At 46.7% G+C, this 14939-nt stretch overlaps 1 protein-coding gene across 2 annotated transcripts in view; it reads left to right on the top strand.

Annotated features, from left to right (window-relative positions):
• The window catches only part of LOC139402212 (collagen alpha-1(II) chain-like), a 94723-nt gene that overhangs the window by 31515 nt on the left and 48269 nt on the right, over window positions 1-14939 (top strand). For both annotated transcript variants that reach the window (XM_071146320.1, XM_071146321.1), the window contains 6 exons: window positions 4927-4980; window positions 6466-6519; window positions 12117-12170; window positions 13707-13760; window positions 14512-14565; window positions 14805-14849. In XM_071146320.1, the coding sequence (XP_071002421.1) occupies window positions 4927-4980; window positions 6466-6519; window positions 12117-12170; window positions 13707-13760; window positions 14512-14565; window positions 14805-14849 (315 nt within the window). The remainder of the gene's footprint in view (window positions 1-4926; window positions 4981-6465; window positions 6520-12116; window positions 12171-13706; window positions 13761-14511; window positions 14566-14804; window positions 14850-14939) is intronic.

Genomic DNA, 14939 nt, shown 5'->3' with positions numbered 1-14939 from the left:
GCTGTATTAGCTGTACCAGCTGTACTAGCTGTACTAGCTGTATTAACTGTACTAGCTGTATTAGCTGCACTAGCTGTACTAGCTGTATTAGCTGCACCAGCTGTATTAGCTGTACTAGCTGTATTAGCTGCATTAGCTGTACTAGCTGTATTAGCTATACTAGCTGTAGACCCTGTATGTGCATTTCGCTACACTCGCATTAACATCTGCTAACCATGTGTATGTGACAAATAAAATTTGATTTGATTTAGCTGTACTAGCTGTATTAGCTGTACTAGCTGTACTAGCTGTATTCGCTGCATTAGCTGTACTAGTGTAACAGTATAAGTTTAAACCGTCCCCTCGCCCATACCCGGGCGCGAACCAGGGACCTTCTGCACACATCAACAGTCACCCTCGAAGCATCGTTACCCATCACTCCACAAAAGCCGCGGCCCTTGCAGAGCAAGGGGAACTACTACTTCAAGGTCTCAGAGCAAGTGACGTCACTGATTGAAACGCTATTTAGCGCCCACGCTAACTAAGCTAGCCGTTTCACATCCGTTACACTAGCTGTATTAGCTGCATTAGCTGTACTAGCTGTATTAGCTGTACTAGCTGTATTAGCTGTACTAGCTGTATTAGCTGCATTAGCTGTACTAGCTGTATTAGCTGTACTAGCTGTACTAGCTGTATTAGCTGTACTAGCTGTACTAGCTGTAGTAGCTGTATTAGCTGTACTAGCTGTACTAGCTGTATTAGCAGTACTAGCTGTATTAGCTGTACTAGCTGTATTAGCTGTATTAGCTGCATTAGCTGTACTAGCTGTATTAGCTGTACTAGCTGTAGACCCTGTATTAGCTGTATTAGCTGTAGACACTGTATTAGCTGTATTAGCTGTAGACCCTGTATTAGCTGTATTAGCTCCACTAGCTGTATTAGCTGTACAGCTGTTTGGGGTTTTAGGCTGGGTTTCTGTACAGCACTTTGAGATATCAGCTGATGTACGAAGGGCTATATAAATAAATGTGATTTGATTTGATTTGATATTAGCTGTACTAGCTGTAGACCCTGTATTAGCTGTATTAGCTGTAGACCCTGTATTAGCTGTATTAGCTGCATTAGCTGTACTAGCTGTATTATCTGTACTAGCTGTATTAGCTGTACTAGCTGTATTAGCTGTACTAGCTGTATTAGCTGTTGTATCTGTAGACCCTGTACTAGCTGCATTAGCTGTAGTAGCTGTATTAGCTGTACTAGCTGTATTAGCTGTATTAGCTGTATTAGCTGTATTAGCTGTACTAGCTGTACTAGCTATGTTAGCTGTATTAGCTGTACTAGCTGCATTAGCTGTTGTAGCTGTAGACCCTGTATTAGCTGTATTAGCTGTACTAGCTGTGTTAGCTGTATTAGCTGTACTAGCTGTACTAGCTGTAGACCCTGTACTAGCTATATTAGCTGTACTAGCTGTACTAGCTGTATTAGCTGTATTAGCTGTATTAGCTGTACTAGCTGTGTTAGCTGTACTAGCTGTATTAGCTGTACTAGCTGTATTAGCTGTATTAGCTGTATTAGCTGTATTAGCTGTACTAGCTGTATTAGCTGTACTAGCTGTACTAGCTGTAGACCCTGTACTAGCTGCATTAGCTGTACTAGCTGTATTAGCTGTACTAGCTGTATTAGCTGTATTAGCTGTATTAGCTGTATTAGCTGTACTAGCTGTATTAGCTGTACTAGCTGTATTAGCTGTACTAACTGTACTAGCTGTAGAACCTGTACTAGCTGCATTAGCTGTATTAACTGTATTAGCTGTACTAGCTGTATTAGCTGTACTAGCTGTACTAGCTGTAGACCCTGTACTAGCTGTGTTAGCTGGACTAGCTGTACTAGCTATGTTAGCTGTATTAGCTGTACTAGCTGCATTAGCTGTTGTAGCTGTAGACCCTGTATTAGCTGTATTAGCTGTACTAGCTGTGTTAGCTGTATTAGCTGTACTAGCTGTATTAGCTGTACTAGCTGTACTAGCTGTAGACCCTGTACTAGCTGTATTAGCTGTACTAGCTGTACTAGCTGTATTAGCTGTATTAGCTGTATTAGCTGTACTAGCTGTGTTAGCTGTATTAGCTGTACTGGCTGTATTAGCTGTTGTAGCTGTAGACCCTGGACTAGCTGCATTAGCTGTTATAGCTGTAGACCCTGTATTAGCTGTATTAGCTGTATTAGCTGTACTAGCTGTATTAACTGTACTATCTGTATTAGCTGTATTAGCTGTACTAGCTGTATTAGCTTTAGACCCTGTACTAGCTGTCCTAGCTGTAGACCCTGTGCTAGCTGTCCTAGCTGTAAACCCTGTACTAGCTGTCCTAGCTGTAGACCCTGTACTAACTGTCCTAGCTGTAGACCCTGTACTAACTGTCCTAGCTGTAGACCCTGTACTGGCTGTAGTAGCTGTTATCCCTGTCCTAGCTGTAGTAGCTGTTGACCCTGTACTAGCTGTAGTAGCTGTAAACCCTGTACTAGCTGTACTAGCTGTAAACCCTGTACTAGCTGTAGTAGCTGTAAACCCTGTACTAGCTGTCCTAGCTGTAGTAGCTGTAGACCCTGTACTAGCTGTAGACCCTGTACTAGCTGTAGACCCTGTACTAGCTGTCCTAGCTGTAGTAGCTGTAGACCCTGTACTAGCTGTATACCCTGTACTAGCTGTCCTAGCTGTAGTAGCTGTAGACCCTGTCCTAGCTGTCCTAGCTGTAGTAGCTGTAGACCCTGTACTAGCTGTAGACCCTGTACTAGCTGTGTTAGCTGTAGTAGCTGTAGACCCTGTACTAGCTGTGTTAGCTGTAGTAGCTGTAGACCCTGTACTAGCTGTCCTAGCCCCAAAGGGAGTGGGATCAGACTCAGATATGATCAGGACATGGGGTGATTTGATGTGTGTGATTATTTGTGTAGACTTCTAGTCAGACTTAGTAATTCTAAACTAGTGACGGCCATCTTAGCTCAGGTCTAGCTGAAGTCAATACCTATTAGCTGTACTGGCTGTATTAGCTGTTGTAGCTGTAGACCCTGGACTAGCTGCATTAGCTGTTGTAGCTGTAGACCCTGTATTAGCTGTATTAGCTGTATTAGCTGTACTAGCTGTATTAACTGTACTATCTGTATTAGCTGTATTAGCTGTACTAGCTGTATTAGCTTTAGACCCTGTACTAGCTGTCCTAGCTGTAGACCCTGTGCTAGCTGTCCTAGCTGTAAACCCTGTACTAGCTGTCCTAGCTGTAGACCCTGTACTAACTGTCCTAGCTGTAGACCCTGTACTAACTGTCCTAGCTGTAGATCCTGTACTAGCTGTAGTAGCTGTTATCCCTGTCCTAGCTGTAGTAGCTGTTGACCCTGTACTAGCTGTAGTAGCTGTAAACCCTGTACTAGCTGTACTAGCTGTAAACCCTGTACTAGCTGTAGTAGCTGTAAACCCTGTACTAGCTGTCCTAGCTGTAGTAGCTGTAGACCCTGTACTAGCTGTAGACCCTGTACTAGCTGTAGACCATGTACTAGCTGTCCTAGCTGTAGTAGCTGTAGACCCTGTACTAGCTGTATACCCTGTACTAGCTGTCCTAGCTGTAGTAGCTGTAGACCCTGTCCTAGCTGTCCTAGCTGTAGTAGCTGTAGACCCTGTACTAGCTGTAGACCCTGTACTAGCTGTGTTAGCTGTAGTAGCTGTAGACCCTGTACTAGCTGTGTTAGCTGTAGTAGCTGTAGACCCTGTACTAGCTGTCCTAGCCCCAAAGGGAGTGGGATCAGACTCAGATATGATCAGGACATGGGGTGATTTGATGTGTGTGATTATTTGTGTAGACTTCTAGTCAGACTTAGTAATTCTAAACTAGTGACGGCCATCTTAGCTCAGGTCTAGCTGAAGTCAATACCTATTAGCTGTACTGGCTGTATTAGCTGTTGTAGCTGTAGACCCTGGACTAGCTGCATTAGCTGTTGTAGCTGTAGACCCTGTATTAGCTGTATTAGCTGTATTAGCTGTACTAGCTGTATTAACTGTACTATCTGTATTAGCTGTATTAGCTGTACTAGCTGTATTAGCTTTAGACCCTGTACTAGCTGTCCTAGCTGTAGACCCTGTGCTAGCTGTCCTAGCTGTAAACCCTGTACTAGCTGTCCTAGCTGTAGACCCTGTACTAACTGTCCTAGCTGTAGACCCTGTACTAACTGTCCTAGCTGTAGATCCTGTACTAGCTGTAGTAGCTGTTATCCCTGTCCTAGCTGTAGTAGCTGTTGACCCTGTACTAGCTGTAGTAGCTGTAAACCCTGTACTAGCTGTACTAGCTGTAAACCCTGTACTAGCTGTAGTAGCTGTAAACCCTGTACTAGCTGTCCTAGCTGTAGTAGCTGTAGACCCTGTACTAGCTGTAGACCCTGTACTAGCTGTAGACCCTGTACTAGCTGTCCTAGCTGTAGTAGCTGTAGACCCTGTCCTAGCTGTCCTAGCTGTAGTAGCTGTAGACCCTGTACTAGCTGTAGACCCTGTACTAGCTGTGTTAGCTGTAGTAGCTGTAGACCCTGTACTAGCTGTGTTAGCTGTAGTAGCTGTAGACCCTGTACTAGCTGTCCTAGCCCCAAAGGGAGTGGGATCAGACTCAGATATGATCAGGACATGGGGTGATTTGATGTGTGTGATTATTTGTGTAGACTTCTAGTCAGACTTAGGAATTCTAAACTAGTGACGGCCATCTTAGCTCAGGTCTAGCTGAAGTCAATACCTAGGTATTACAAAAAATAATATTGTATATTATCTACCTCCTTTAGTGTTTCCTTTCTGTAATGTCATCTAAGGAATCAAAGTCAATATCATACACATTATCAAAAGGCCGAAGACCATCTAAAATAATCTGGTTAACTTCACAGACGTCTCTAACCTCTCCTCTCCCTTCTCTTCCGTCCCAGGGCCCACAAGGTTTCCAAGGCAACCCCGGAGAGGCTGGAGAGCCCGGATCAGCTGTAAGTATCCCATAATAGTTACCCACAAGTGTGAGGGCCTCTTCACATCCCCTCTTCAATCAATCAAATGTATTTATAAAGCCCTTTTTACATGAGCAGTTGTCACAAAGTGCATTATAAGTCCCCATAAGCACTCACACACACACACACACACACACTCCTAGGATGGTGTGAGGGCATAATGAGAGCCACTGTGTTAATCTCCTCCTGCTGACGCCTGGACAGAAAGTCCGACAGACAGACAGACAGACAGACAGACAGACAGACAGACAGACAGACAGACAGAGGTCTACCGCCAACCTCCAGTCCACAGTTCATACATCATTACCTGCAATTAGAATCAAACCTGCTGGGTATGTTGTTGGCAGGGCCGGATGAATCACATCAGTTTCCAAACACACACACACACACACACACACACACACACACACACACACACACACACACACACACACACACACACACACACACACACACACCCACACACACACCCACACCCACACCCACACCCACACACACACACACACCCACACACCCACACACACACCCATACCCACACCCACACCCACACCCACACCCACACACACACACACACACATACACACAGACACACACACACACACATACACACAGACACACACACACATACACACAGACACACTCATTCTTCCGATAGAAAGAGGCCATAAGAGGTCGCCAGAAACGTTGAAACAATTGGGAGAAAAAAAAAACATAATATTTTGCTTGTAAAAATGTGTATTGTTTGTTTTTAGCCACACACGTTGTCAATTCTCTATCCTATCCATTGTTATAGACTGTCCCGGCATAACTTGGCAAGATATGAAAATCACAATAATATAAACCACTTCAAGGCACTTCCCATAATGATTGACATCGGGATGTTCGTTACCTCTGTCTGTCTGGATTAGAACAGCTCCTCTTCTATGATCCACATCATAATTCACATCGTCTGTGGCCATGTTTTTTATATATCTCCTCTGGCATCTCTTTAAAACCTTCTCAGCCAGGGGATCTAGTTAATATGAGAGGGAAATGCCTTTACAACACACACACACAAACGCACACACGCACACACGCACACACACACACACACACAGGGTCTCCTGTCGCTGTAGTGTATTCCCTCTACAGCAGTGCCCTCCAGTGGCTGTGTGTGGTAACTGTCTGTCTGAAGAACTGTTACTGTTCTGTGTGGTAACTGTCTGTTTGACTGACTGTTTCTGTTCTGTGTGGAAACTGTCTGTCTGACTGACTGTTTCTGTTCTGTGTGGAAACTGTCTGTCTGACTAACTGACTGACTGTCTCTGTTCTGTGTGGTAGCTGTCTGTCTGACTGACTGTTACTGTTCTGTGTGGTAACTGTCTGTCTGTCTGTCTGTCTGTCTGTCTGTGTTCGGTGTGTTAACAGTCTGTCTGACTAACTGTCTGTCTGTTCTGACTAACTGTCTCTGTTCTCTCCTGACAGGGCTCGTTGGGTCCCCGTGGTCCACCCGGACCCTCTGGTAAACCTGGAGATGATGTAAGTAGAACTACTGACACCTTCACTGTCAAACACACAACTGGAGACTCTTCCACAGGCTATTGAGGAAGTGTTTGATACTTGAAACTAACACTGTCAAACACCCCCCCCCCCCCCCCCCCCCCATACACACGAATGTTGGCTTCTGTCAGACTGTTCACCAATAGAGTAAAAAAACACTATAAAGTGTTGTTACACTGTCCTAAACAATTCCCCCACACATAGAAACGTCATGCCAACTAGGGCCAGGAGGTTTTCCTGATGAGGTAATGTTACATGGTGATCCTTCAGGGCCTTCTACGGTCCCTCTTGTAAAGTCCATGTGTGAGGCAGTCAGTATAACACTCCCCGTACGAACTTCTCCCACACCCATGTATTCTCCCCTCCACAGTCACAATGACATGTTTTCCCCATTGGCTCGGTGACTGGTCATGTGATCATGATGATAAACGGTCGTCTGATATGAATGTGATAATCATCACAGCCCCCAGCGGTACTGTATCTGCACCGAACACCGTCCCCACCAACCCACCACCGTATCCCATCTTCACCACCAACCCACCACCATATCCCATCTTTACCACCAACCCCACCACCATATCCCATCTTCACCACCAACCCACCACCATATCCCATCTTCACCACCAACCTCACCAACCCACCACCATATCCCATCTTCACCACCAACCCACCACCATATCCCATCTTTACCACCAACCCCACCACCATATCCCATCTTCACCACCAACCCACCACCATATCCCATCTTCACCACCAACCCACCAACCCACAACCATATCCCATCGTCCCCACCAACCCCACCAACCCACCACCATATCCCATCTTCACCACCAACCCACCACCATATCCCATCTTCACCACCAACCCCACCAACCCACCACCATATCCCATCTTCACCACCAACCCCACCAACCCACCACCATATCCCATCTTCACCACCAACCCCACCAACCCACCACCATATCCCATCTTCCCCACCAACCCACCAACCCACCACCATATCCCATCTTCCCCACCAACCCACCACCGTATCCCATCTTCACCACCAACCCACCACCATATCCCATCTTCACCACCAACCCACCACCATATCCCATCTTCCCCACCAACCCACCACCATATCCCATCTTCACCACCAACCCCACCACCATATCCCATCTTCACCACCAACCCACCACCAAATCCCATCTTCACCACCAACCCCACCACCATATCCCATCTTCCCCACCAACCCACCACCATATCCCATCTTCCCCACCAACCCAACACCATATCCCATCGTCCCCACCAACCCACCAACCCACCACCGTATCCCATCGTCCCCACCAACCCACCAACCCACCACCATATCCCATCTTCCCCACCAACCCACCACCATATCCCATCGTCCCCACAACCCAACACCATATCCCATCTTCACCACCAACCCACCACCATATCCCATCTTCACCACCAACCCCACCACCATATCCCATCTTCACCACCAACCCACCACCATATCCCATCTTCACCACCAACCCCACCACCATATCCCATCGTCCCCACCAACCCACCAACCCACCACCATATCCCATCTTCACCACCAACCCACCACCATATCCCATCTTCCCCACCAACCCACCACCATATCCCATCTTCACCACCAACCCCACCACCATATCCCATCTTCCCCACCAACCCACCACCATATCCCATCGTCCCCACAACCCCACCAACCCACCACCATATCCCATCGTCCCCACAACCCCACCAACCCACCACCATATCCCATCGTCCCCACAACCCCACCAACCCACCACCGTATCCCATCGTCCCCACCAACCCACCAACCCACCACCGTATCCCATCTTCACCACCAACCCACCAACCCACCACCGTATCCCATCGTCCCCACAACCCACCACCGTATCCCATCGTCCCCACCAACCCACCACCGTATCCCATCTTCACCACCAACCCCACCAACCCACCACCGTATCCCATCTTCACCACCAACCCCACCAACCCACCACCGTATCCCATCGTCCCCACAACCCCACCAACCCACCACCATATCCCATCGTCCCCACCAACCCACCCCCGTATCCCATCGTCCCCACAACCCCACCAACCCACCACCGTATCCCATCCTCACCACCAACCCACCACCGTATCCCATCGTCCCCACCAACCCACCACCATATCCCATTGTCCCCACCAACCCACCACCATATCCCATCTTCACCACCAACCCAACACCATATCCCATCTTCACCACCAACCCACCACCGTATCCCATCTTCACCACCAACCCCACCACCATATCCCATCGTCCCCACCAACACACCACCATATCCCATCGTCCCCACAACCCCACCAACCCACCACCATATGCCATCGTCCCCACCAACCCACCCCCGTATCCCATCGTCCCCACAACCCCACCAACCCACCACCGTATCCCATCTTCACCACCAACCCCACCAACCCACCACCGTATCCCATCGTCCCCACAACCCCACCAACCCACCACCATATCCCATCGTCCCCACCAACCCACCCCCGTATCCCATCGTCCCCACAACCCCACCAACCCACCACCGTATCCCATCCTCACCACCAACCCACCACCGTATCCCATCGTCCCCACCAACCCACCACCATATCCCATTGTCCCCACCAACCCACCACCATATCCCATCTTCACCACCAACCCAACACCATATCCCATCTTCACCACCAACCCAACACCATATCCCATCTTCACCACCAACCCACCACCGTATCCCATCTTCACCACCAACCCCACCACCATATCCCATCGTCCCCACCAACACACCACCATATCCCATCGTCCCCACAACCCCACCAACCCACCACCATATCCCATCGTCCCCACAACCCCACCAACCCACCACCATATCCCATCGTCCCCACAACCCCACCATCGTATCCCATCGTCCCCACCAACCCACCACCGTATCCCATCTTCACCACCAACCCCACCAACCCACCACCGTATCCCATCTTCACCACCAACCCCACCAACCCACCACCGTATCCCATCGTCCCCACAACCCCACCAACCCACCACCGTATCCCATCGTCCCCACCAACCCACCACCATATCCCATCGTCCCCACAACCCCACCAACCCACCACCGTATCCCATCCTCACCACCAACCCACCACCGTATCCCATCGTCCCCACCAACCCACCACCATATCCCATCGTCCCCACCAATCCACCACCATATCCCATCGTCCCTACAAATCCACCACCGTATCCCATCGTCCCCATCAACCCACCACCGTATCCCATCGTCCCCATCAACCCACCACCGTATCCCATCGTCCCTACAAATCCACCACCGTATCCCATCGTCCCCATCAACCCACCACCATATCCCATCGTCCCCACCAATCCACCACCGTATCCCATCGTCCCTACAAATCCACCACCGTATCCCATCGTCCCCATCAACCCACCACCGTATCCCATCGTCCCCACCAATCCACCACCGTATCCCATCGTCCCCACCAACCCACCACCATATCCCATCGTCCCCACCAATCCACCACCGTATCCCATCGTCCCCACCAACCCCACCACCATATCCCATCGTCCCCACCAACCCACCACCATATCCCATCGTCCCCACCAACCCACCACCATATCCCATCGTCCCCACCAACCCACCAACCCACCACCGTATCCCATCTTCCCCACCAACCCACCACCGTATCCCATCGTCCCCACCAACCCACCACCATATCCCATCGTCCCCACAACCCCACCAACCCACCACCGTATCCCATCGTCCCAACCAACCCACCACCGTATCCCATCTTCACCACCAACCCAACACCATATCCCATCTTCCCCACCAACCCACCACCATATCCCATCTTCACCACCAACCCCACCAACCCACCACCGTATCCCATCTTCACCACCAACCCCACCAACCCACCACCATATCCCATCTTCACCACCAACCCCACCAACCCACCACCGTATCCCATCGTCCCCACAACCCCACCAACCCACCACCGTATCCCATCGTCCCCACCAACCCACCACCATATCCCATCGTCCCCACCAACCCACCAACCCACCACCATATCCCATCGTCCCCACCAACCCACCACCATATCCCATCTTCCCCACCAACCCAACACCAGGGGGCGGCAGGGTAGCCTAGTGGTTAGAGCGTTGGACTAGTAACCGGAAGGTTCAGTTCAAACCCCCGAGCTGACAAGGTACAAATCTGTCGTTCTGCCCCTGAACAGGCAGTTAACCCACTGTTCCCAGGCCGTCATTGAAAATAAGAATTTGTTCTTAACTGACTTGCCTGGTTAAATAAAGGTAAAATAAAAAATAAAAAAATAAATATCCCATCTTCACCACCAACCCACCACCATATCCCATCGTCCCCACCAACCCACCACCATATCCCATCTTCACCACCAACCCACCACCATATCCCATCGTCCCCACCAACCCACCACCATATCCCATCGTCCCCACCAACCCACCAACCCACCACCATATCCCATCGTCCCCACCAACCCACCAACCCACCACCATATCCCATCGTCCCCACCAACCCCACCAACCCACCACCATATCCCATCGTCCCCACCAACCCCACCAACCCACCACCATATCCCATCGTCCCCACCAACCCACCAACCCACCACCATATCCCACCAACCCACCACCATATCCCATCTTCACTGACTCCTGTGGAATCGAAGACTTAATTCAACTCCGATGGAGTCAAATGTAACACTGTTTTGGGGTTTATATTGGTCCCACACCCATATTGTGTTAAAACTACTTTGGTCATGGTGTTAATATTTTAGGGGAGTTAAAATGACAGTAAATATCTGACTCACAAAGAGCTGCTTAAATTCAACTTCAACTGCCATTTGACTTTTTTCGCTGTTGTTGTTTTTTTAAATCAGCTTTCTTGACATTTTACAATTTAATGTGCTGTTTTGAATTAACAATAGATTCCAGCAGAGTTCAATTCTCTTTGAGTTATAAGGGTGTAAACTGTCACATTATGATACTTTGTTATGTGATATTCAATCCCTGTTAGAGCTTCCTGCAAGTTGAATTTAACAGGGATTTATACAGTCCCACAAAATGGGTGTGGGACCAAAGAAACCTCAAAATATAATTGTTATAAATAGATATGCAGTTAGGGAGGGTAAAGAAATTAAACATTTATATTGGAAATGCAATTCCTCCATTTAGCCACTAGGTGGTGTCAGGCTGACCCAGCAGTCATGTATCCATCTATCCCCCAGGATGCATTGTTTGCTAACTGAATTTCAATTTTCAAACTAATTAGCATCAAAACCTAAATATGTTAATTATTTATTGATTCATTCATTTTTTACATTTTTAAATCTTTTACTATTTTTGTATTGTATTTAAAAATATATATATATTTTACTATTTATGTGTTGTATTGTTATTTTTTATCTTTTACTATTTATGTATTTTATTTGTTTTTTGTTCATTGAATATTGTAACTAACTGGCCTACTGGCCCTCGTCTCCCTTCCGTCCTGTCTCTGCTGTAGGGTGAGGCTGGCAAACCCGGCAAAGGTGGTGAACGTGGACCTTCTGGTCCTCAGGTATGGTTTCATTTATCTCTTTATCATCTGTTATTGGTTAATTCATCTGTTAATATAGCTCTTCATTTATCCCTACATTTATCTGTTATTGGTTAATTCATCTGTTAATATAGCTCTTCATTTATCTCTTTATCATCTGTTATTGGTTAATTCATCTGTTAATATAGCTCTTCATTTATCTCTTTATCATCTGTTATTGGTTAATTCATCTGTTAATATAGCTCTTCATTTATCTCTTTATCATCTGTTATTGGTTAATTCATCTGTTAATATAGCTCTTCATTTATCTCTTTATCATCTGTTATTGGTTAATTCATCTGTTAATATAGCTCTTCATTTATCCCTACATTTATCTGTTATTGGTTAATTCATCTGTTAATATAGCTCTTCATTTATCTCTTTATCATCTGTTATTGGTTAATTCATCTGTTAATATAGCTCTTCATTTATCTCTTTATCATCTGTTATTGGTTAATTCATCTGTTAATATAGCTCTTCATTTATCTCTTTATCATCTGTTATTGGTTAATTAATCTGTTAATATAGCTCTTCATTTATCTCTTTATCATCTGTTATTGGTTAATTCATCTGTTAATATAGCTCTTCATTTATCTCTTTATCATCTGTTATTGGTTAATTCATCTGTTAATATAGCTCTTCATTTATCTCTTTATCATCTGTTATTGGTTAATTAATCTGTTAATATAGCTCTTCATTTATCTCTTTATCATCTGTTATTGGTTAATTCATCTGTTAATATAGCTCTTCATTTATCTCTTTATCATCTGTTATTGGTTAATTAATCTGTAAATATATATCTTCATTTATCCCTACATTTATCTGTTCATTTATCTACTCACAGTTTTTCTCACAGCCTATTCATGCTGCCTCAGTAATTACATTTGTACACACACTATCCCAATATGATCAGTCAAGAAGAGAAGTGTATTTGACAGACATAACAGGCATACCATCTACAGTCAGAAGACTCTCCAAGATGATTCAGTCAGATACAGTACAGTTAGAAGACTCTCCAAGATGATTCAGTCAGATACAGTCCAGTCAGAAGACTCCAAGATGATTCAGTCAGATACAGTACAGTTAGACGACTCTCCAAGATGATTCAGTCAGATACAGTACAGTTAGAAGACTCTCCAAGATGATTCAGTCAGATACAGTCCAGTCAGAAGACTCCAAGATGATTCAGTCAGATACAGTACAGTCAGAAGACTCTCCAAGATGATTCAGTCAGATACAGTCCAGTCAGAAGACTCCAAGATGATTCAGTCAGACAAGACAAAGAGAGAAAGAGCTGTTCTCTACTAAATCAACCCTGATGTCACCTGGCCCTCTGGCCCTCTGGCCCTCTGGCCCTCTGGCCATCATATGCCTGGCTCTAAACCAGAGCAGGAAAGCAGATCCTGAGAATAACTGAATAGGGAAAAATGATTTAATTCTCTCTCATCTCTCCTTTATCTATCTATCTTTCTCTTTCTCTCCTCTTTTTATGTTGTTCTCTATTCTTCTCTACAACAGGGAGCTCGTGGATTCCCAGGAACTCCCGGTCTGCCTGGAATCAAGGGCCACAGAGTGAGTTATGTCATAGTTATGTCATAGTTATGTCATAGTTATGTCATAGGAATGATAATGCAAAATATATACTTTTACTTTAGCAGGTAAGTTGACTGAAAACAGATTCTCATTTACAGCAACGATCTGGGGAATAGTTACAGAGGAGAGGGGGGGGGGGGGGGGGGGGGGAGTGAGTGAGCCAGTTGGAAGCTGGGGAGGATTAAGTAGCCAGATTCTGAATTTAGCCAGGACACTCTTACGATAAGTAACATGGGCTCTTTAGTGACCACAGAGAGTCAGGACGCACGTATAACGTCCCATCCGAAAGACGGCACCCTACACAGGGCAATGTCCCCAATCACTGCCCTTAGGTAGGAGGAAAGAGTGCCTCCTACCTGCTGTCGGGAACCACTTCCAGCAGCATCTGGTCTCCCATCCAGGAAGCGACCCTGCTTAGCCTCAGAGGCAAGCGAGTAGTGGGAGGCCCGGTGGTACTGTATGCTGCTGACTCTAATATGTAATACGGCATCTTCAAATGTGTTCTTTCCTGTCTAGCTGATTTTAGTGTCGTTGTATGTTTTCCTCTGTTCTGCTGCTGCAACAACGCCCAGTCAACGAGCCAGTAAAGATGCTGTGAATAATCCTTCACTGATTTTGACTCTTGGCTCTCAGTCAAATCAAATCAAATGTATTTTATAAAGCCATTTTTACATCAGCCAATGTCACAAAGTCCCGCTCTCATGATATCGTGTTTATCTCCTCTTTCCAGGGTTATCCAGGTCTGGATGGACTCAAGGGAGAGGGTGGAGCTGCTGGTTCTAAGGTGGGAAGGACTCTACAATAGAATTATCTATCTCTCTCACGTTATTTTAATCTCACACATATCCTGGTTGACTTCCCTTCTGTACCAGAAACATCTCTTGAACGTTCTCTCTTTTTGCTGTCTCTCTCTCTCTCTCTCTTTCTCTCTCTCTCTCTCTCTCTCTCTCTCTCTCTCTCTCTCTCTCTCTCTCTCTCTCTCTCTCTCTCTCTCTCTCTCTGTTCTGTTCTGTTCTGTTGTAGGGTGAGTCTGGTGCTCCCGGTGAGAATGGCGCTCCAGGACCAATGGTGAGTACAGATACAGAAGTGATGTAGCGTAGTACTGTATCTGTCACGTTGATGAGCTCCTGTAGACTGAGAACTACTCTCAGTAGATCT

Source organism: Oncorhynchus clarkii, unplaced genomic scaffold, assembly GCF_045791955.1.
Source record: "Oncorhynchus clarkii lewisi isolate Uvic-CL-2024 unplaced genomic scaffold, UVic_Ocla_1.0 unplaced_contig_4275_pilon_pilon, whole genome shotgun sequence".
Classification (NCBI taxonomy): Eukaryota; Metazoa; Chordata; class Actinopteri; order Salmoniformes; family Salmonidae; genus Oncorhynchus; species Oncorhynchus clarkii.
This window is presented reverse-complemented; position numbering and strand designations above follow the sequence as displayed.